Here is a 21967-nt window from a genome sequence, read left to right as displayed (position 1 = left end):
AACCCTGCAAGTAGAATGAGTAGAATAGAACGGCCTGAGCTGCTAATAGCCCCATCACCTCTGAAAGGGGAAAAGGTATGGGGTGAGGTGGGATGGGGCAAACACCTTCGTATCTAGACACAGCTGGACTCTTACATGGGTATGTCTGGTCTGAGAGTCAGCTGTAAGCGTGCTTAAAGAAGTGAGATTTATTTTATGTCCTTGTAACTGTCCCTGCTCCCACAGTGCTCTTTATTTCCAACCTTCAGTACTCTGTCACTCTTGTGTTATGTAGGATGTCTTCTAGCAGAAGGAAATAAATCTGACAAATTACTAGTGCTTTAGTGGGAAAGTGTAAAACAGGCTATGTACAATGTCTGAGAGTTTGCATTTCAAAGAAGACTGTTGGTAGAGGGACCCTAAAATAATAAAGCAATACTAGTAGAATTCTGGGCATCTGAAAGTGTAGAGATATGCTGGCATATGTATATATGGGGGAAAGGATGGGGGAGCATTCTTACAATTCTTCAAATCACATTATTTCTCTGTATTCATCATGCAGGGCCAGCCTGCCTACTTGCTACACATACATGTAGTAAAATAATCTAGCCAATAGCTTTTAATGATGGTAGGTCTGTGCCTCTGAGAATTGTCCATATCAAATGCTTCATTTCTGAATGGTGTCCCTCTCTTATCTGTGAGAATATGCTCAGACAATGCCAAATCACTTTGCTATCAGCAAATAGACATGTGGCAAGCCAGCACAAATTTAGGCTAAGGTCATCACACATAATCCCATTTACTCCTCACAACAACCCAGTGAGGTAGGTGCTATCATTACCCCCATTTACAGAGGAAGAAACTGATCGAGTTGATTATGTGATTTACCCAAGGTCACATGAGTCATAAATGGCAGCCTGGGGGACCACAAAGCCCATGTTTTTAACCATTATCCTATAGTTCATCATGGTGGTCAAAATATTGGAAAACAAAACTTCAAAATGCCTTTCTTTCAAATTCCAGTTTGCCCTCTGTGGGTTAATGTGTCAGCATTGCTTTTCACTATAGTTTACAGCCAGCACGAAATCATGGTGTTGGCACTTAACAGAGCCCCAAAATATATGAAGCAAAAACTGATTGAATTGAAAGGAAAAATACACAATCCAATAGCAATAGTTGGAGACTTCAATGCCCCACTTTCAATAATGGATAGAACAATTTGGCAGAAGATCAACAAAGAAATAGAGGACTTGAACAACACTGTAAACCCGTAAATCTATAGAACATGCCACCTAACAGCAGAATATACATTCATCTCAAGTGCACCTAGAATTTTCTCCAGGATAGACTACATGTTATATCATAAAATAAGCCTCAATAAATTTAAAAGCAATGGAATCTTTTTTTTTTTAGCACAACAGAATTAAATTAAAAATCAGTAACAGAAGGAAATCTGGGACATTCGTATACATGTGGAAATTAAATGAAACATTCTAAATAACCAATGGGCCGAGGAAGAAATCAGAAGGGAACTTGGAAAATATTTTGAGGTGAAGGAAAATGAAGATACAACATACCAAAACTTATGGGATCTAACTAAATTAGTGTTAAGAGACAAATTTATAGCTGCAAATGCTTACATTAAAAATGAAGAAAGATTTCACATCAATAACCTAACCTTCCACCTTAAGAGACTTGAAAAAGAAGAGAAAACTAAACCCAAAGAAAGCAGAAGGAAAGAAATAGTATAGAAGATAGAAAAAGAGAGAATCAATGAAACTAAAAGTTGGTTCTTTGAGAGGGAAAGGTCAAGGATGCCTGGAGTCAGCCTCAATTACCTTACAGGAAACGCTCGTTCCACTTTCAATTTCACACAGGGTTTCTCTGTAACTCGCCATCAGGGCAGAATGGTCAGGTTTGGTGCTGACCTCTGGCATGGAAGGCCCAAGACAGGCCAGTTTCAGGAGGACCTTGAATCACCTGGCCAAGCCCTGACCTGGGAGGGAGAGATCTGTGGACAGCCAGTGAGGCTGTGTGAAGTTCCTTTCTCTGTGCTCTTCCAGGCCCAAGGACAGCTTGCCATATATAAGGATTGTAAAAGAACCTTCTCCCTGTACAAATTATAGTTGTGTCATGTGATTTATGACAGTAAAGTGTCTCTTTTGAGCTGCCAGTAAAAAAAAAAAAAAAAGTTGGTTCTTTGAAAAGATCAATGAAATTGACACACATTTAACTGTACAGATAAAGCAAAAACAGAGAAGGTTCAAATTATTAAAATCAGGAATGAAAAAAGGGCCATCACTACTGATTCTATACGGAATTGATTATAAGGGAATATCATAAATAACTTTATGCCAAAAATCTAGATGCAATGATAACCTAGATGAAATGAACACATTTCTAGAAATATATAATCAAAACTGACTCAAGAAGATGGAAAATCTGAATGGGCCAATAACAGGAAAATATATTGAATTAGTAATTAAAAATCCCCCCCCCCAAAAAAAAAAAAAATAAAGCTCAAGTCCAGATGGTTTTACTGGTGAATTTTTCCAAATGCTCAAAGAATTGTTTATACTTATTCTTCACAAACCCTTCTAAAAAATAGAAGAGGAAGTAACGCTTCTCAACTCATTCTATGAGGCCAATATTACCCTGATACTAAAACCAGACAAAGACATCACTAGAAAACTATAGAGCAATATTTCTTATGAATATAGATGCAAAGTTTCTCAACAAAATACTAGCAATTGGAATCTAGTCACATCTAAAAAGAATTATACACCATGACCAAATGTGATTTATCGTAGCAATGCAAGGTTGGTTTAACATCTGAAAATCAATTAATGTAATATACCACATTAATAGCATAGAAGACAAAAACCATATGATCATCTCAATGGACACGGAAAAATCATTTGTGAAAATCTACCACCCTTTCATGAAAAAAATCAACAAGCTAGAAATAAAAGGGAACTTCCTCTACACGAGAAAAGTTATCTATGAAAAACCCAAAGTTAACATCATACTTAATGGTGAAAGACTGAAAGCTTTCCCAAGATCAGAAAAAAAGTCCAGGATTTCTGTTTTCACCACTTTTATTCCACATTGTACTAGAAGGTCTAGCCAGGACAATTAGACAGTAAAATGAAATATAAGGCATCCAGATTGGAAAGGAAGAAGTAAAAGCATCTCTATTTGCAGATGACATGATCTTGTACATAAAAATCTCAAGCAATCCACTAACAATAAACTATTAGAAATAAACAAGCTCAGCAAGGTTACAGGATGAAAGCTAAATATACAAAAGTCAATTGTATTTTTATACACTAGCAAAGAACAATCTGATAATAAAAATAAGAAACAATTTTACTTACAGTAGCACCAAAAATAATAAGATATTTAGGCACACGTTTAACAAAAGAATCACAAGACTTGTATACTGGAAACTACAAAATATTTGTGAAAGAAATTAAAGAAGGATTTAAATAACTGGAAAGACATTCTATGTTCATGGATTGGAAAGCTTCATATTGTTAAGATGGCAATACTTCCCAAATTGATCTACAGATTCAACACAGTCTCTATCAGAATCTCAGCTGACATTGTAGAAATTGACAAGCTGATTCAAAAATTCATATGGAATCACAAGGAACCCAGAATATCCAAACATTTTTTTAAAAACAACAAATTAGGAGGATTCACACTTTGCTATTTCAAAGCTTACAACAAAGCAATGGTAATCAAGACAGTGTGGAACTGGCATAAGGATAGACATATAGATTAACAGAATGGAATTGAGAGTCCAGAAATAAACCCTCATATTTATGGTCAAATAGCCTAATTTAAAAATTGGCAAAGGATTTGAATAGACATATCACCAAAGAAGATATACAAATGATCAAGAAGCCCCCGAAAAGATGCTCAACATCATCAACCAAGATGATGCAAATCAAAACCACAATGAGATACATTTCATGTCCACTACAATAGATGTAATAAAAAAGATAGACAATAACAAGGGTTGATGAGGATATAGTGAAATTGTACCCGCCAACCTTGTTGATGGGAATGTGAAATGGTGCAGTCATTTTGTAAAACAGTTTGGCAGTTTCTTAAAGTTAAACATAGAGTTACCATTTGACTAGCAATTCCACTCCTAGGTATATCCCAAAAAGAAATGAAAACATACATCCCTACATAAACTTGCACATTAATGTTTATAATGTTATTATTTAGAATAGCCAAAAGTTGGAAACAACCCAAATGTCCATCAATTGATGAATGGATATTACTTGTCATGAAAAGAAATGAAGCACTGGTATGTGCTACAACATGGATGACCTTTGAAAACATTATGCTTAAGTGAAAAAAAGCAAGCCACAAAAAGACCATATATATTGTATGATTCCATTTATCTGAAATGTCCAGAATAGGCAAAGCTCTAGAGACAGAAAGTTGATCAGTGGTTAGTTAGGGCTGGCATGTGATTAGGAAGGGAATAGGGAATGAGTATTAATGGGTACAGAGTTTGTTTTAGGAGGGGCAAAAATGTTCTAAAATTAAGTTGTGGCAATGATTGTACAACCCTGTGAATATATTAAATAGACTTAAAAACACTAAGTTGTGAACTTTAAATGGGTGAATTTTATGGCTTGGAAATTACATCTAACTAAAGCTGTTTATTCAAAAGAAACACAGTACTGGGCACATGATGAACTCTCCATCATTATAAAAAGAGCAAAAATGTGTTCTGCACTTGAAAGGACTTTATGGGTTTTACCTCACATGATCATGTCAATCCCTCACAAGGTAAGTAATATTATCTTCAATGTACAGATGAGGAAACAGAGACTCAGTTTGTGGAACTTGCTCATGATCATACAGCTAAAATACAGCAGAGTAGGGACTGGAACACAAGTTTTTGACTTCAGATCCCAAGCCCTTGCTTGCTTTCCATAGACCACATTGCCCCTCTAAATATAGTCAATGTAACGATACTGGGTGGGTTCAATTTAGGCCTTGGTGGCTATATCTAGGGAACTGTGGATCAGCTGGGGGAATAGTATGTAATGATCCTCTGAGGCTTAGGGAAAACGTGCTCCAGGGGAGCACTGAGCCAGGAGCTCGAATTATCAGTTCCGGAGGACTCTACTGCTAGACATTGCTCACAGGTCTGGGCGATGCACTGGGTGCTAATTACCTATGAGACAGCTGAACAATCTCAATTGGCTGCCACTAGAGGTGGCTCCTAGGGACATGTCCAATAAGGAGGTGTTGACTCCTCTCAGAAAAAGGCTGGAGGTGTAAGGGTGGCTTCCCTCCCTGCAAGATGGAAACATCTCCCAACACCAGGCTGTCAAGGCCAAGTGATGCGCAGCCCACCACTTGGTACTGTGATTTCCAGATCTGAGGAGCAGCAGGGGGCCATGCAGAGGAGAAATGTCCCAGGAGAATCCTAAATCTCCATACAGAAGGTTAGTAATACCAGTAAAGCCAGGTGCGGTGGGCTGCTAGCTGGGACAGCATTCCTCGCAGATTGTGAATCCGCTGTAAACTGCTCATCAGTTTTTGCCAGGGAGATGCCCTAGTATCCCTCTGTACTCATTCACTCAGAAGATTGACTTTAAAAAAAAAATGGTTGCAAAGAACAGGATGGTGATCCAACTGGAGCTATATTAAATTCTTTCTTTTCTCTTTCTTTCTTTCTTTCTTTCTTTCTTTCTTTCTTTCTTTCTTTCTTTCTTTCTTTCTTTCTTTCTTTCTTTCTTTCTTTCTTTCCTTCCTTCCTTCCTTCCTTCCTTCCTTCCTTCCTTCCTTCCTTCCTTCCTTCCTCCCTCCCTCCCTCCCTCCCTCTCCCTCTCCCTCCCCCCCTCACACACACACACACACACACACACACACACACACACACACACACACAGTCAACACAACTTTGATGCAACTGAGTTTCTATTGGCCTTGCTGTATTCTACAGTCCAATGATCATTACTGGCCCCAAGGTCAAACTACCTAGAACCTCATGTCCTTTCTGAATCATCAAAAAAAGTCTATTATGTTCAGTCTAGCTTTAGGACTCTGTGCATGTTGCTGGGTTTTAACTACATGAAAATCAGTAAGCCATGCATTGGAATATATAATGGCCATTAACCAGAATGTTCCATTCACCAAACCAAACTCTGTTTTCTAACAATAGGAGAGAATATAGAGTGAGTTCTTCCTCCAACTGTTATCTCAGTTGGGGCCTCCAAAGCCTTATTTCCCTGGATCCCCCAGGATATAGGGAGCCCAAGGCTGCAGAGAGATAGCAGCTGCCTCTGGATTTCCTATCTCCCCAGTACAGGTGGAGAGTTGGCATTTGTCTGAGACTTTCTCTAAGTTGTTCCCTCAAGACCAGGTGTTGTTCTGTTGAATTGCCTCTATCTAAATGTAAAGGCTTTTACTGCATTGGCATTATCCCTTTAATTGTCTGTCTGTATTCTTCCCACTAGATTGTAAGCTCTGTGAGGCCAAGGACCAGGCCTGTTATTCACAGTTCGACCTGCAGTGCCTGGCACATAATGAGTACTTCAGAAATAGTTGTTGAGTGAATAAGTGAAATACCTACTTTGGAAAAACTAATAAAGCCCAACAAATAATCTCTTCCCTTCCATGTCCCCATTTCACTCTTTCTCCAGGTCTCAGAGGAGAGGTGATGCTTTCTCTTTTCCAGTTGCAGGTTTAACAGCACCCTTTAGGCCCAGTCGGCTGAGCATTGAGTTGGGCTAGCTGGTAGCCAGCAGCTGCTATAGGACAAGAATATACATCTGGCTAGAGACCAGGCTATGAGAGACCAGGGCTGGAGCTTTAGCCCCTGAAGGAAAAGCCCAGATGAGGTTGGAAGGATGATTGCTCCCTATATATAAGCTTTTCCTAAACCACAGTTGGCACTGGGGCTTCTGTTCTGGGATAAAAGTAGGGGCTGATGGAGGAATCCGATCTCAGCTTTGTATCTGGAACTCATGGCCCCTCGCTGTAACCTGGGTGGAGGTCTCCTCAGTGGTGCCGCTTGCTGTCCACCTTTCCCATCCTTGGGGCCATGAGATAAGATATTCTCAACAGCCCCCCAACAGGCAAAGCCACGAGGCTTACGCTGCCCCACCCACCAAGAGCACTGGATAGCTGCTGTCAACCCAGAAACTAAAAGCCAAGTACTGGGCCCAGTCATTGGCCCAAGCCCCTAGGGAGGTCAAGCACTATAAACAGCGGGACACTACGGTGGTCCATCTGGCTCCTGCGTGGAGACAGGCCCTGTGCTAGAGGCAGCCTGAGCCCCCACAACTGCAGGCCCAAGGACTGAATCTCTCAGGAGTCAGGGAGGGGCTCTAAAGCCATGCCTAGCATTTATAGAAGAAGCCTCCTTTCCAGACTGCAATACCTCCAAGAGAATCCAATAAAATTGATTTGCTTTTATTAGGTTGGTGCAAAAGTACTTGCGGTTTAAAAGGTTAAAAATAATAGCAAAAACCGCAATAGAAAAGCAAAATGGATGCAACATGCAATGTGTTCAGTAAGACTGAGGGGACACAGTAAGCCCGTGTCCCTCATGTGGTGCTACTATCCCCACAGCAAGGGGAATACTTAATGACAGCACTGGCAAGGGTGCTGATAGGGTGACAGAAACCGTTTGGAAGGCAGGGTGGGACTATAGAGCCACCCCAGGGACCTTCTTAAAATGGACCCCCGCAAATAACCTTCACTTCCACATCTGGTCCTCAGCTGGGCTCCTGGCTCTTCCTTCTGCCTTCCCTTTCTCCTTTCTCCTTTCTCCGTCTCTATCCTGCTCAGTAAGAGGTATAATTTACTTGGGTGTGATGACAGAAAGGAAGTCCACAGGTGACACTGACAATGCTAATGCTGGCTTTACCATCATTTGGCCATCACAGGCGGTACCTATGGCCACTCACTTCGCAGCCATTTGCCTGGAGATGTGTGGCAATTTGGCCCTCTGGGTTCTTTCTATTCCAAGTCAGTTCTTTTGCTTCTCTATGTGGCCTACTTCATATGCCTCAGGGCCACCTATCCTTTCCCAAATCTGTGTTTGGTGGATTGTCTTCTAATTCCTGCAGAAAATGTTATGAAATGTAAATATGGCCTTGTTAGGATGTTCGTGATGAAGAGATCATGAGGTGAGAGGGTATGTGTGGGTACATAGCCCACTGGGTGCTAGGATATCTATCGGGTATGTGCTTCTACTCTCAAACTACTGGATCTAGATCAGATGTGATAGCAAGACAGCCTTGAAGAGAAAATAAATAGTTCAGCAGCAAGGCAAGTGGATGAAGGGTCTTCAGCATGTGAGGAGGGCAACTATTGGGTGGTAAGTCTCAGCTTCCCCCCATGATGTTTGGGTGCTAGGGTGGGGGGAGCACTTACTGTGTGTACTCGAGCCTTAGGTCTAATACGTATACCAGGAGTACCTGTTTTTTTCGGTCTCTTCCTCCTCCTCCCACTTTGGTCCAAGGCAGGAATACCTGGACTGGGCTAATTTCTCCCAAGGCCCCTGCTTGTGCCATCATCAAGACAGCTCTGAGGGGTGGCTGCACTGAGCTGTTTGGGGGCTGTACTTGACTTTGTTCTTAGTGGTGTTCCCTCTTATCTCCAAGCCTCCTGCTGGACTATACTCTGAGCCTGCACAGTCTTTCCTACCCCAGCCTTCTGTGGCTTCTTACTTCAGGCAGCTGTCAACCCTCCATGATGAACAAAAGAAAGGTTTTATCTTTATTTTCAACCTCTACTTCAACTAAGCCAGAACACCCATGCATCTCTTCTAGATCAATGTACCTCTAAAGCGTTGCCTTAGATTCAGTGTGATTCCTTAATTGGTTCTATTTATCGCTTGTTTGCTATTTTTATCTTACAATCGTTCACTGACTCAATCACAATGTGTTGTCACAGGCATCCTTTGTGGGACAAGCCCATCTGAAGGCCAGCTGTCTTTCCTACTGGCTTGTGCCAACTGGGACGCAGTGGTACAGGGCTGGCTCCTGGTAAACCAGGCGCTGGCAGAATGAAGTGAGAACTAAGACAGCGGAGCTCCTCCCTCCATGTCTCCAGGGTCCAAAGGGCCTCCGGCACATTGAAAACCGAGGCTGAGCCCTACCTGCCTTGATCATTGGAGGTGGAAGAGGCTGGCTGGTGGGCCTGGAGAAGACCATCTTCCTGGAATCCAGCAGGAGGCGGCAGTACCCCGCAATCAGGCAAGCAAAGTTGGTGGCTTCAGGCCACTCCATCAACAGCACCAGAGGCTAGGAGAGAGGTGGGAAAAAAACATGAGGACACAGAAAGAAAGGATACAGATTCAATTCTCTGGAGAATGATAGTGAAGAAAAGATGACTTGCATGGTTATAGGAACCATAGTTTATGAACCAAAAATTGAGGCACATGGCCTCAGAAATTTCTTCTGATTTAAGAATTTATTTATTTATTTACTTTTCCCCCCTTTTTCCACCTCCCCCCTCCACTACGGTTCAAGCCGTTGTTTCTCAATCTAGTTGTGTAGGACACAGCTCGTTGGCCCATGCTGGTATTATGAGCCTTGCGCTGCCCCCAGCTGAGACAGTCAGTCGCCGATCCTCGGTCGACCGCTCACAGCAGCCCACGGCAGCTCATGCCGACCTTCGACTGCTCACGGCAGCCCAGCTCCAGGGAGAGCCGTTGTTCATAATCTTAGCTGTAGAGGGCGCAGCTCACTGGCCCACGTGGGAATCGAACTGGCGACCTCGGTGTTAGGAGCATGGTGCTCCAACCACCTGAGCCACCGGGCTTGCCTATGTATTACTTTTTGAAGTTGAATTGAGTTACAGTGGCAATGTGTAGTATGACGTTTGCTCAAAAGATGGTGTTAATCAAATGAATGCTAGCATCACCACGCAGCAGGCAGGACAGTCAAAGAAAATGGAGGAAGCATGGTTGTCATTCGAGGAGTGCAAGCCCATTTTGAAGTGGTATTTGAAATTCGAGAACGTTATGGAAGTACAACAACAATGGAGGTGTGAGTCTGCAACAGAACCTCCAACACGCCAACAATTGCACGTATTCATGATACGTTTGAGACACATGGTGCTGTGTGTGTGATGTGCACAAGGGAAGATCTGGGAGGTCTCACACAGCAACAAGTCCTGCTGCTTCTGCTTTGGTGTTGGAACAGTTTACATGTTCGCCACAGAAGTCTACCGAACAGTGTTAGCCGTAATCAGGTAATCAGAAGTGTCTGGATGCTGATGGTAACCACTTTGAGCACCTCTTGTAATCGCAGAAGTCAAACCTGATTTGTATTCATCTTTTATTATTGGTATATATTGAGTATTACAATTTTAATGCAGTTTTTTTTCCTTTCTTAAAATGTGTATACATATTTTTGGCTCCCTCTGTATTAAGGCGCATTGTGAAACTTCAAGAGGGAGACTTCAGTATTCCAACTTTTCTAAATTACTTGATTAAAAAAATCTATTTTCATAGAACATCTCATGGTGTTCTCAGGATTTTTTTTTAACCCACTTTGGGAAATACTAGCATACTCTGTTGACTTCTGTTCCTGACCTTAAATCAGTCAAATTAATCCTGGGATTAGATAGTTGACTGCTTCAGAGACCTGGCAATGATACATCAAAAATGATGTAATAAAAATTAAAAAATCAGCACCTTTTCAATAAATCTTCCCAATATCTGTATTGTAATTTTAAAAGTATGCCTTGTAAATAAGTATGGATCAGATGGAAGTCAGCCATGGGAGCATTCTCCTGGGATAGGGCAGTCACCTCCAGATCAAGACCACTGAAGACTGGCTGAAGAGGGAGTCGTGGGGCCACAGGTCTCCTTGACTTTTGAGGGTTCCCAGACTGGGAATTAAGAGCTAAAAGAGTCAGAAGGAGGGAATGAGTCCCTTCTCTGACCGGTGAGAAGTCCAAGTGAGAGGTGATTATGGCCTCCACTAGGGTACTGGCAGTAAAAAGGGACATCATGATGACTTGATGGAACTTGGTCACCAACTAGACTAGCCTCTTTTAGCTGGACCATCACCTTGGGAACCATTCTGAATCCATAGCAGCTCAGTTTTTGGCTAAAGTTGCACCCGTTTTGTTTGCTATCTCCTAGGATCCCGACACATAGCTTGAATTGAATATTTTGCAGTTCATGAAAACCAGGGATTGGCAACCTTTTTCAATAAAGGGCTAGACAGTAAGTGTTTCAGGCCTTGCGGGCCATATAGACTCTGTTGCAACAAGTCTGCCATTGTAGTGTGCAAACAGCCATAGATAATCCATAAACGAAACAAATGGATGTGACGGTGTTCCAACAACACTTTATTTACAGAAACAGGATTGGCTCTGGTTTGGCTCATGGGTCATAGTTTGCCACCTGATCAAGAAGTGAAGGTTCTTTCCAGCTAAATACAGTAGTTTGTGTTCATTTTCACATCTCTCAGCTTGTTTCATTTGCCAACGGTAATCTCCGTCTCCTTTGGAAATTCTTCTCTTGGCTTCTGTTTCTGTGACGTGATACTGTGTTCTGCTTCTGTAATCTCTGGCTATCTCCATCTTGCTGTTTGGCAGGCTCTTCTTGCACAACCTCCCCACCTGATCCATACCTCAGGCTCAGTCCTCTACCCTTAGTTCTTCATCATCAGGGCATCAACTTTCAACTCTGTGCTGGGGATTCCCAAATTACCATCTCCAGTCTATTTCCACCTTGAGCTCTTTTCCTATTTCAGAACTTGTACAGTGCTTATGTCTACATCACACAATCTTGTGCTGAATTGAATCCTATCTTGAATTGTTTAATAGTTACCATACATCCAATTATACTGCGTGCCACAGTGAGGCATTTGGATTCTGCCTCTTCGGCAATGAGTTAGTGATGCTCCTATGGAGGTCAGGCAATACCATCAGCAAGAAAAGGAATGGTCTGTACCCAAGGACCAATGGCTCCTTTCTCCAGTGAAAAAGGGGCCTAACTGAGATGTTATCTTTAGTCATTATTAGGAAGGAGCTGAGGGGATGTCTGTACCTCCAGTTGATGGATGTTTCTGGATGTTTCTCAGTCATAACAGAATGGTTAATCTTGTGTATAACAAGGTAGACAGAGGGGAATGAAATGGAATGGGAGGGGGGAGAGAATGACATACCCCCTTCTGCCTCATTACCTGCCACCAATGGCAGAAGGATACACCAAGGTTTGGGAGTGAGTAGCTGCGACCACCATATTATGAGGGCCAAAGACTCGCTAGGCTTGCCTCAGGAGCCGTCACAGACATCGTGGCCATTCCTGCTGCCACTGCTTTATTTCAGGCCCTCATTATCTTCCTTCAAGGCCAAAACTCTGAAGGTATGTGTGAATGGGTGACAAGTGTACTGAGATCCTGAACCCTGCAGCCTTCAGGTCCTGTTGCCTCTGCCCACAAGCTGCCTTATCTGTTTATTCCAGTGTGCCATACAAATCATGACATTTTTTTTGTAATATGGAAAAGGTGGGGACACACTTACCTCATGACCTCCAGATAGCCTCCTGATTGGCCTCCCTGTCCCCAGTCTCTATCCACTTCACCTCCATATTGCTGCTTGAGTCATGTTCTAAAATACGACTCTCCCTGTCACTTAAAATCTTATATAGCTCATCACCTAAAACCCACTGCCTTCCAACCCACACAGACCCTTCAGGACCTGGACCCAACTTATGGCTCCAAGCATAACTCCCACAAACTCTGCCTGTGCCCTCCTTCCATCACAGTCCCTCATCTTATGCTGTAGCAATGGCACATTATTTACAGTTTGCCAGAGATGCCACGTTCTTGTACCCCTTCATACCTTAACCTCTGTTGGTCCCTCTAGCTGAAATGCTCCCACACCCCGCTCTGTCCACCCAGCAAGGTGCTACACACTGGCTAGATGGCTCATGGGCAGCATTACCCACTGAAAGATGCAGCCACTCATCCCAGAACAGGGTAACACATTTCCTGACCTCATGACACTTACAATCTAGCAGGAAATAAGACATAAACCAAATAATCATAAAAATGAATATGACTGCAAGGTGTGATAAGTGCTATGAAGGCAAAGTACAGACAGCTATCAGAACATAGAATGTCCTGGATCTGTGTGTGGGTGGGTGAGAATGTGAGCATGTGTAAATAATTTGGTTCCAGATGATGGAGAGAGCTTCTTTGAGGAAATGGCATTGGCTGACGAATAGAATGAAGGACCATTTGACCAAAGTACAGGCTGACTGCTGGACAAACTGATGGACTAGCTGGCTGCAGGGCAGTCTGACCCACTCCTGCCCTGGCTGACAAGCTGGCTTCAGGACAGAAGAATGCCTAACAACCTAATAGCCTGACATCCTGACCGGTTAAGCTGTCTGGCTGGCTGGTCGGCTGGCTAATGGACAGATTGGAGGCTGTGTGACTAACTGGCTGATTAAATTAACTGTCTGGCTTCAGTTTCCCCTCTTATCTCTTAACCCAATATAACCCGATATCAGTAATAAAGCAGCATGAAAGCAAAATCCTGTGTTCAGAGAGGGCCAAGCACATTCCCAGCTGGCTCAGCACAGCAGGTCAGGAACCTCTCCTCTGCATCACTGCACAGCCAACTGGGCCCCAGCACAGGCCAAATGCAGCTTGGAGAAGGAACACAAATTCACTTTTGGCCAGAAGGGGTAAAACTCAAATCAGACGTAGGCGATCAAAGAGATTGGATTAGTTTTCTTAGAACCTTTCAAAACCAACATTTTCTTTTAAATAGGATTTTAATGATCATTATGTCTAATGTAATGCTTATCCCTACAGGAAGCACTAGAGCAATAACGCTCAAAAGAGAATAGGAGACACACTGGGCCACAAGGGATCCCTTGGGACATTCCTTTGATGGCTTCTTTTCTCCCCTTGTGTACTTCCTTGGTAATGGGGTATGGTAATGGCCCAGTGCTGTCTCAGTACCAGACTGCTGTCTCTTGGAGTAAGAAAGATATTTGCACACTCCTTCGCATGTGCTCCACTAAAAACAAATAAGCTGAGTGAAAACTGTAACTAAGCATGTCCCAGGCCATCTTCAAATGGAGAAGGAGAATAGGAGAATGGAGTTGGAGGCATGGCCAGCCAGCTATGAAAAGGTACAGCGGAGAATAGTTTGACATGCTCCAGCCCCATCTGCTTCCTGGGGTGCTCTGGGAGCTTGAAGGCACCTAGTACTTTTTCTAGGATGCCAACTAAAAATGAGACTAGTCCTGAGGTAGTCTCTGCTTACCCTAGCATCCCTGAAAACAGGAAAAGGATGGATATCCAAGGGCCTTGAGGGGGCAAGGGGACCACCAGTACATTTGGGTTCTTGCCTCCATGGCATTGGGAAAGGCTAATTGGGCATAGCCAGACAATTTGGGGGTAAGACAAAATATCTTTTTTTTTTTTAATTTTATTTTATTAAATTTATTGGGGTGACAATTGTTAGTAAAATTACATAGATTTCAGGTGTACAATTCTGTATTACATCATCTATAAATCCCATTGTGTGTTCATCACCCAGAGTCAGTTCTCCTTCCATCACCATATATTCGATCTCTTTAAGGCAGTGGTTCTCAGGTCAAATGCACATCTGAATTACCTGTGAAGTTTTACAAACCTATATACTCCAGCCTCACCTCCAAACATTCTGATTTAAATGGTCTGAGAGGAAGGGCCTGGGTACCCGGTGGTTTTTAAATCTCCCACAATTCTACTATGCAGCCAGAGCTGAGAACTACTGCTTTAAGTGAATAATCTTAGTTTTACCAGGTCTTTCCAGAAAATTCCCAGACCAGAGTGGCATATCTAGGGAGAAATGGGCCAAGTCTGGCTTCTAACCTCCATGCTCCTTGTTAAGGAAATTCAGACACTCTTTTTTCATGTACCCTCTGCAGTGTGTGCTTGTAAACATTTAACAACCAATTCTCTGAAGTCCTGATTTGTAGTGTTTGACAATTTCCCCAGTGTACATACTCCAACCATAGCCACTTTCAAGTTATCATTGAGATGTCACTGAATACAGAGTTGATAGAGATGTGTCTAACTCGCTCTTATGCAGCTGTGCAAGGTGGCTACAGCATGACACTAACCCTAAAGATAGACTTCTATCTTTAAAGCCCAGGGAAGCCATTCTCCAGTAAGGAGCTTCCCGGACCCTGTGCTGTGAAATCCTTCCCATTGTGCACACATATGCAGAGAGGCACCACTCAGCAACCACAGATATTGCCTATATCAACTGCCCCCAGGAAGTTTCCTTAATTCTCTGTATTCTGACATGTTCTTGGTACCTATCCTACGGTAACCCCTTCAATATGCCATAAATTGGCAAACTACTGTCTCTCCTACAAGACAGTAAGTTTCTTGAGGTCAAGGATGTTTTTCCCTGTTTTATTTTTCTTTTCTTTTTCATCTTTGTATCTCCCAATGGATTTAGCATGCTTCCTAGCAACAGTAAGTTCATACTAAGTGATAGAGTGGTGGTAGGAAAAGAGGAAGACTGAGGGAGAAAAAAGATCCAGGTTTCCATCTGACAGCCGATTTATCTGAGAAAGATATAAATACTGCCCTGTCCATTACATAGGGCACTTGTAACTACTGATGCAAACAGCAGACATCTCTGATTATAGATGGATCTGATTTTGTGTAACAAAAGTTGGGCATAAACATAATATTTATCAATCAAATCATATCTTTAATGAGATCTTCCTACTTGAAGGAATCTCACCATATATTAGTTTCCTATTGCTTCTATACAAATTAACACATACATAGTGGCTTAAACCATATATATCTATTCTCTTTACAGTTCTGGAGGTGAGAAGTCTGACATGAGTCTCACTAGGGTAAAATCAAAGGTAGGCAGGGATGTGTCCCTTTGCGTTCTGGAGGCTCTAGGGGAGAATGGGGTTTCTAGCTTCTCAAGGCCACTCACATTCTTTGGCTTATGGCACCTTCCTCTATCTTCAAGGCCATCAGGGTTGGGCTGAGTCCTTACATCACATTGCTCTGACCTCTTCTGCCTCCCTCTTCCACTTAAAAGAACGCTTGTGATTACAAGGTGTGATCATAAAACACAGTGAATGTTTAGATTAAAAATATTATTACAGTAAAAGACACATTGCCATTAATCCCCCTCAAAATACTCCCTCTCACTTCGAACACACTTATCCCATCGTTCTTGACACTTTCTGAAGCAGTTCTGGAAGTTCTCTTTCGTGAGTGTGTTTACTTGCACTATTGTGGCTGCCTCGACATGCTGAATGGATTCAAAACCTTTACCTTTCATGGTCATTTTGACTTTGGGGAAGAGCCAGAAGTCGCACGGTGCCAGATCTGGTGAATAAGGTGCATGAGGACACACCATAATGTTTTTATTTGACGGAAATCGCCATACCAGAAGCGATGTGTGACACAGAGCCTTTCTCGTTGTGATCGCAAAATACGGTGAGTGCTGCTGCCGAGTGCCATCCAATGGAAAGACAGGGATCTTCAATACAGGTAACAGCACGTTGAACCTTAGTAACAGCATGTGTGACATGTTTCAACTTGTTCAGTGCAGTCAGTCGGGTGTGAGCTACGGTTGAGAGAAGGTGTGTTTTAAAGTGTGCCATAAATCATCCTCCATCATGACAACGCTGTGTGTCACACATTGCTTCTGGTATATGGCAATTTCTGTCAAATAAAAACATTATGGTGTGTCCTCATCTACCTTATTCACTGGATATGGCACCGTGAGACTTCTGGCTCTTCCCCAAAGTCAAAATGATTCAGGACATCAAGGCAGCCAGGACAGCACAACTAAAGACACTAACGAAAGAGGACTTCCAGAGCTGCTTCAGAAAGTGGCAAGAAAGATGGGATAAGTGTGTTAAAAGTGAGGGGGATTTAACGGCAATGTGTCTTATACTGTAATACATTTTTAAAACATTCACTGTACTGTTTGATCACACCTCATACACTGGACGCACCTGGATAATTCAGGCTAATCTCCCTATTTTAAGATCAGCCGATTAGGAATCTTACTTCCATCTGCAACCTTAATTCCTCCCTGCCATATAACATAGCATATTCATAGGTTCTGGGGGTTAGGGCATGAGCATCTTTGGGTGGCCATTATTCTGCCTGCTGCACATAACTCTTTTTACAAAGTAGAAACATTATAATGCAAAGTGGATAATTCTCTTGTGTTTTTTTCATATGTATTTTAGTAGTTGCTTAAAGTAGGGCCTACCTGAATCATCTGCCACCTCATGGTTGCATCATCTACCTAACCATTCGCTGTTTCCCACTCAGCAAAGTGCAACCTTCTCCTATCCCCCTCCATTCATCAACAAGATCTTCCATTTATATCCTAATGTAGTCTCTCACCTCTCTACCCACCCATGATGTGGACCCTCTCTGTGCTGCATGTATAGTGCCATTCTTCAGTGCACTCAGGCTACATGCAGCAGGCAATAGAGGCTATGTGTGCACCATGTGTGCAAGAAAGGAATGTATGTAGGGATATGCATGCCCACTCTTAATGTCTGTACATGTTTCACATTCATCTTTCTTTTTCATTACCACTGCTGTTCCTCCAGGTCAGGCCCTTTTTTTATCACTTCACTCCTGCTCTAGCACCATGATCCCCTCCTTACCTCCCTGGTTTCACATTAGCCTTGCTCCCATCCATCAGGCACACTGGTCCAAATCAGCTTTCATTTTATCACTTCTCTGCTCCAGGGCCTACAGTGGATTCCCACTATTCTATCACATTGAATCTAAATTCCTCAGACTGGCCTTCAAAGCTTATAACTGGCTCGTTCTGCCCACCCCCATTCTCTCCAATCTCCTTTCTTGTTATTCTCTCCAGCCAAGCAAGTATGCTTATCGACCTGCACATATGGCTTGCTTATTTCCATGCTTGCTCTCTGCCTGTGAATACATCCCACTTTTCTCTGCTAAGCCATACCTATCACTTTAAAATCCAGCTTAAAAACAATCTCCTGTGGGAAGCCAGTTCTGGTTAACCCCTTCCTGTTCTTTCATTCCATGTTTCATGCTATACTTATCTACAAAATTTAATTGATATTAAATTTCTTTATTGCTGTTTTGCTTTTTTAAAAAATAACAGATCTCATTGTTGGGTATTTATGTCAGGCATTGTGCTAAGACATTTTACGTGCATTTTCTCATTTAATCCTAGATGACAACCTTTTGAGATAGGTACTCCATTTTGCAGTTGAGGAAATCAGTGCTCAGAGAGGTTAAGATACTTTGTCAAGGTCACACAGCTAGGAAGTGGTACAGCTGGGATTTGAACATGCTTTATCTGATTCCAGAGCTCTACACAAGTTCTGATGTTGTGTTATCAAGGCAGTTCATATGTCTTTGTGAGTCTAAGTCTCCCCAGTAAGAGTGTAGCCCTCCAGGGCAGCATTCATGCCCACAACTGTGGCTAGATTGCTCCTGGAAATAAGAACAGTGCTCCTCACTCAGGCAACACTGATCCTGTTTGGTCTGCTTCCTCCCAAAGCTCTAGACCCAGAGGTGAGTAGTTCTCAAACCTGGCTGTACTACAGAATCACCCGGGGAACTGGAAAATAAATAAATCCTGATGCCCAGGCTATACCTCGATCAATTAAATCACAATCTCTGGGAGTAGGACCCAAGCATTTGTATTTTTCAAAAGCTCTCGAGGAAATTATATTCTGCAGCCAATGTCACAGAGCAAAGAAGATTCAGTTGGCAAGATGTTTCTCTGTTTTAAACCCTTTTTATTTCTCAGGAAGCCACATCTCCCGCGCATGTCTTGTCTTTCCTCCCCCTTCCCTACCTACCTATTTGGCTTTTTACCCAACAACATCTGAGGAGGGCAGAAATCATTGGTTGAGGAAGTGGCCACAAGCCAATTAAATATCAGCTCCAGGCAGGTTCCTAAACCAATGGCAATCCTGTGAATCGCAGGTGGAAAAATTAACATATTAAAGCTTTCTGGGTTTCACAAAGACAAAAATAAATTAAATAATTTGCTCTTTTAGAAACAGCAAACACTAAACCTCTTAATGTGCTAACAACATCTCCCACTGGGAAATCCTTTAAGGAAGAAAAGTTGCACCTCCTCTAATAGCTTTCACCAGCTGGCAGACCTGCTCCCCACCCACACTGGTCACTGGGTATCCAAACAGGAGAGCCGTGGAGGAGGTGGTTGACCATGGCTGCCAGACTCTGCACAAGTTTCTTGCCAGGCTGAAGGAGCTGATCTATGGGAAATGTTCTAAGGTTCTGGAAGAGGTGGACTCTGGGAGTTGAAATTGGGACTACGTTCTACCTGCTCACCACTTCCCCAGGCCCCCTTGGTTCTGGCCACATACTCAGACATCCCCTTCTCCATGATTCCAAGCGGGTGTGCCTATGGCAGGGCTCCCCAAATGGTGTGCACATATCCTTTCAGCCTCTGGGGCAGCCAGGCAGCGCCTGGGGTGTCCAGGGTATCTGGGGACTGGTCCATTTACTGCAGTATTCCACATGAATGTAATTTCTTATGTGTGCTATGACACAAGAAAGATTTGGAAATGATGGCCTGGGTGTAGCTCCAAGTTCTCCAGTTCCTCTGCTCTTTGCTAAAAACCTCTTACGGGTTGCTTGGACACTCCCTAGCTTTCCCTAGCAATGGCTGACCTTAATACGTGGCCAAGAAGATACCAGATCCCACAGGGTTGAGAAGGGAAAGAAAGATGAGCCCAAAGGGGTTCAGGGTCTGAACCACTTCAGAACAACTGAACCTCACCTGATAGGCTCAAACGCCCTTTCTCAAGTTTACTTCTTTCTTTGTCCCCAAGGCCTGTCCCTGGAGAGAAGTGGGTCCCAAAGCTGGGCTTACCTTGGCATCCATGATGCTGGTCTCCACCCGTGCCACGCCCTGGTTCTCCCGGAACAGCTGGATCTTGCTGATCTTGCTGAACTCGGACAGCACAGTGGTAAGGTTGGTTTTGAGGTCAATAACATGGCTAATACCATGACGGGGTCCCACTAGGAGAGTCGTGGCTGACTGCTTCTCGTCCTGGTGCCCAAGTGTGGTGGGCAGCATTCATAGGAAGGCAGAGGAGATGGGGAGAGGAAGCAGGAGGAGAGAATAGAAAACAGGCATTGGACCAGTTTTGCTGGGAGGTCTGGAAACATCTGGGGCTCAGTGTCAGGGCAGAAGGACAGCCTTCAGGGGAAAATGATCTGGGATGCTCCTGTTCTCAGGTCAGGGCCCCAGATCATCAGTCCAAATGGGCACGTTAGCCTCAGCAGCAGCTTGAGTGAAGTGAACAGCAGCAGGGCTGGCTCTAGCAAAATCATGAAGTAAGCGAGCTTTGTTTCCGGGCCTTTACAGCACCATATTCCTATCGCATCCCAAGGACTTTCCATTTGTGGCTGCAGGCCACTCAAGGCCTCCACTCAATGCTCTGCCTGAACAGGTGGCATCCTGTGTTTGGTCTTTATCCCTCGCTGGACCAACAGCCACTCAAACTTGCACTTCTCACTGGGTGCCAAAAGCTAAAGTGAAAAAGAATACTCTGCCTAAGGTGTTAAGGGTTGATTGGGTACTTCATGTGGGGCGGGGGAGGTGGGTCTCCCTCCCTAAGAAGATATTTTCCCTTAATAGACACAACAGCAGTCTTAACCCAAAGGAATGGCCTATAAGAATTTCAACAGTGGCAGAAGTGTGGTGGGGGGGGAGTGGACGGAGGGGATAGTGGGCTGTCAGTGATCCTCAAATCCCAGTATGTAAATGGCTACCTCTGCACCAAATGGACGGAATTCCCTTAAGTGGTCCCGATAGGCTCCTTGGCTCCATCAGGCCTGAGTCTTCTGTGGGCCTATTCCCTGGTATCAGCATCATCTGGAGGAACGTGTTCCATCTGCTATAGGTTCTTTGATAGGCAGCTTTCCACTGGTGTGCCCACGCGCATGAACACAACAGCATGTTTCCCAGAGCCTGACAAGCACCTGGATCCAGTCAGCATGGTGTTGTGACTTTCCTTTCACCACAGCTTGCCAGGGGAAACTAGCCTGGGGCACAGTCTTAGGGGGGCCAGCACTCCCTCCCACTCCGCAGAGGGGTGTTGTTGCAATGGAGGCCCTGGGCAGACAGGGGGAAGTATGCTAACTCAGGAAGCCTTGGGTTGGGGCTGAAGCGGTATAAGGAAGGGCGATGAAACAGAGCAGGGGTCAGCAAACGCAGGCCCATGGCAAAGCTGGCCCACCATCAGTTTTTGGAGGCCCACGAACTAAGAATGGTTTTTCCATTTTTAAATGGTTGGAAAACGATTAAAGGAACCATATTTGTGACACGTGAAAATCACATGAAATTCAAATTTCAGGGTCCATAAATAGGGATAGCGGAACACAGCCACACTCATTTGTTTATACATTTGTCTGTGGCTTCTTCCATGCTACAATGGCAGGACTGAATATTTGTGACATGTGCACGGCCTGCCTGCAAAGCCTAATATATGTACTACCTGGCCCTTTATGGAAAAAGTTTGCCAACCCCTGAAATGGAGGAGAGGGGACACAAAAGGGTCATGGAGGGATACTGAAAACAAATATCGCCTCCTACTTTACGATTTTACCAGAGGCAGGACCAGAGCACCGTAGGAGGGGAGAGAGAGAAGGAGGAGGAAGAGGAGGGAAGGACTTTAGAAATATTTGCCGAGAGAGAATGCCCCCCTAAAGCTCTAATGGAATCCCTCCTGCTCTCCACCCAAGGACAACACACACAGAGGGCTCCCTCCCCCCCCACACTCCCACTGCCCTCACTGACCAGGCCCACAGTGTTGAACAAAACGCCAGTGAAGGTTGGAAGTTCATTCAGAATTCGAAGATACTGGAGCTTTGCCTGTATTGCAGAGCCCTGTAGAAACAACCCACCCAGAAATACGACAAACTTGAGACGCACAAAAGCAAACCATGTTCTCAGG

The 21967-nt window shown here is 43.7% G+C and overlaps 1 protein-coding gene across 18 annotated transcripts in view; it reads right to left on the bottom strand.

The window, feature by feature from the left end:
* The window catches only part of FRMPD3 (FERM and PDZ domain containing 3), a 133829-nt gene that overhangs the window by 6533 nt on the left and 105329 nt on the right, over nucleotides 1-21967 (bottom strand). For 17 of the 18 annotated variants that reach the window (XM_074323514.2, XM_074323528.2, XM_074323516.2 and 14 more), the window contains 3 exons: nucleotides 21811-21900; nucleotides 19879-20058; nucleotides 9122-9266 (listed from right to left, as the gene is read on the bottom strand). In XM_074323514.2, coding sequence (XP_074179615.2) covers nucleotides 9122-9266; nucleotides 19879-20058; nucleotides 21811-21900 — 415 coding nt within the window. The remainder of the gene's footprint in view (nucleotides 1-9121; nucleotides 9267-19878; nucleotides 20059-21810; nucleotides 21901-21967) is intronic. The other variant, XM_074323515.2, reaches the window with a different exon arrangement.

The sequence above is a fragment of the Rhinolophus sinicus genome, chromosome 18 (assembly GCF_057876585.1).
Source record: "Rhinolophus sinicus isolate RSI-liver-muscle chromosome 18, RSI-T2T, whole genome shotgun sequence".
Classification (NCBI taxonomy): domain Eukaryota; kingdom Metazoa; phylum Chordata; class Mammalia; order Chiroptera; family Rhinolophidae; genus Rhinolophus; species Rhinolophus sinicus.
Note: the sequence above shows the minus strand (reverse complement) of the source record. Positions and strands in the feature narration are given on the sequence as shown.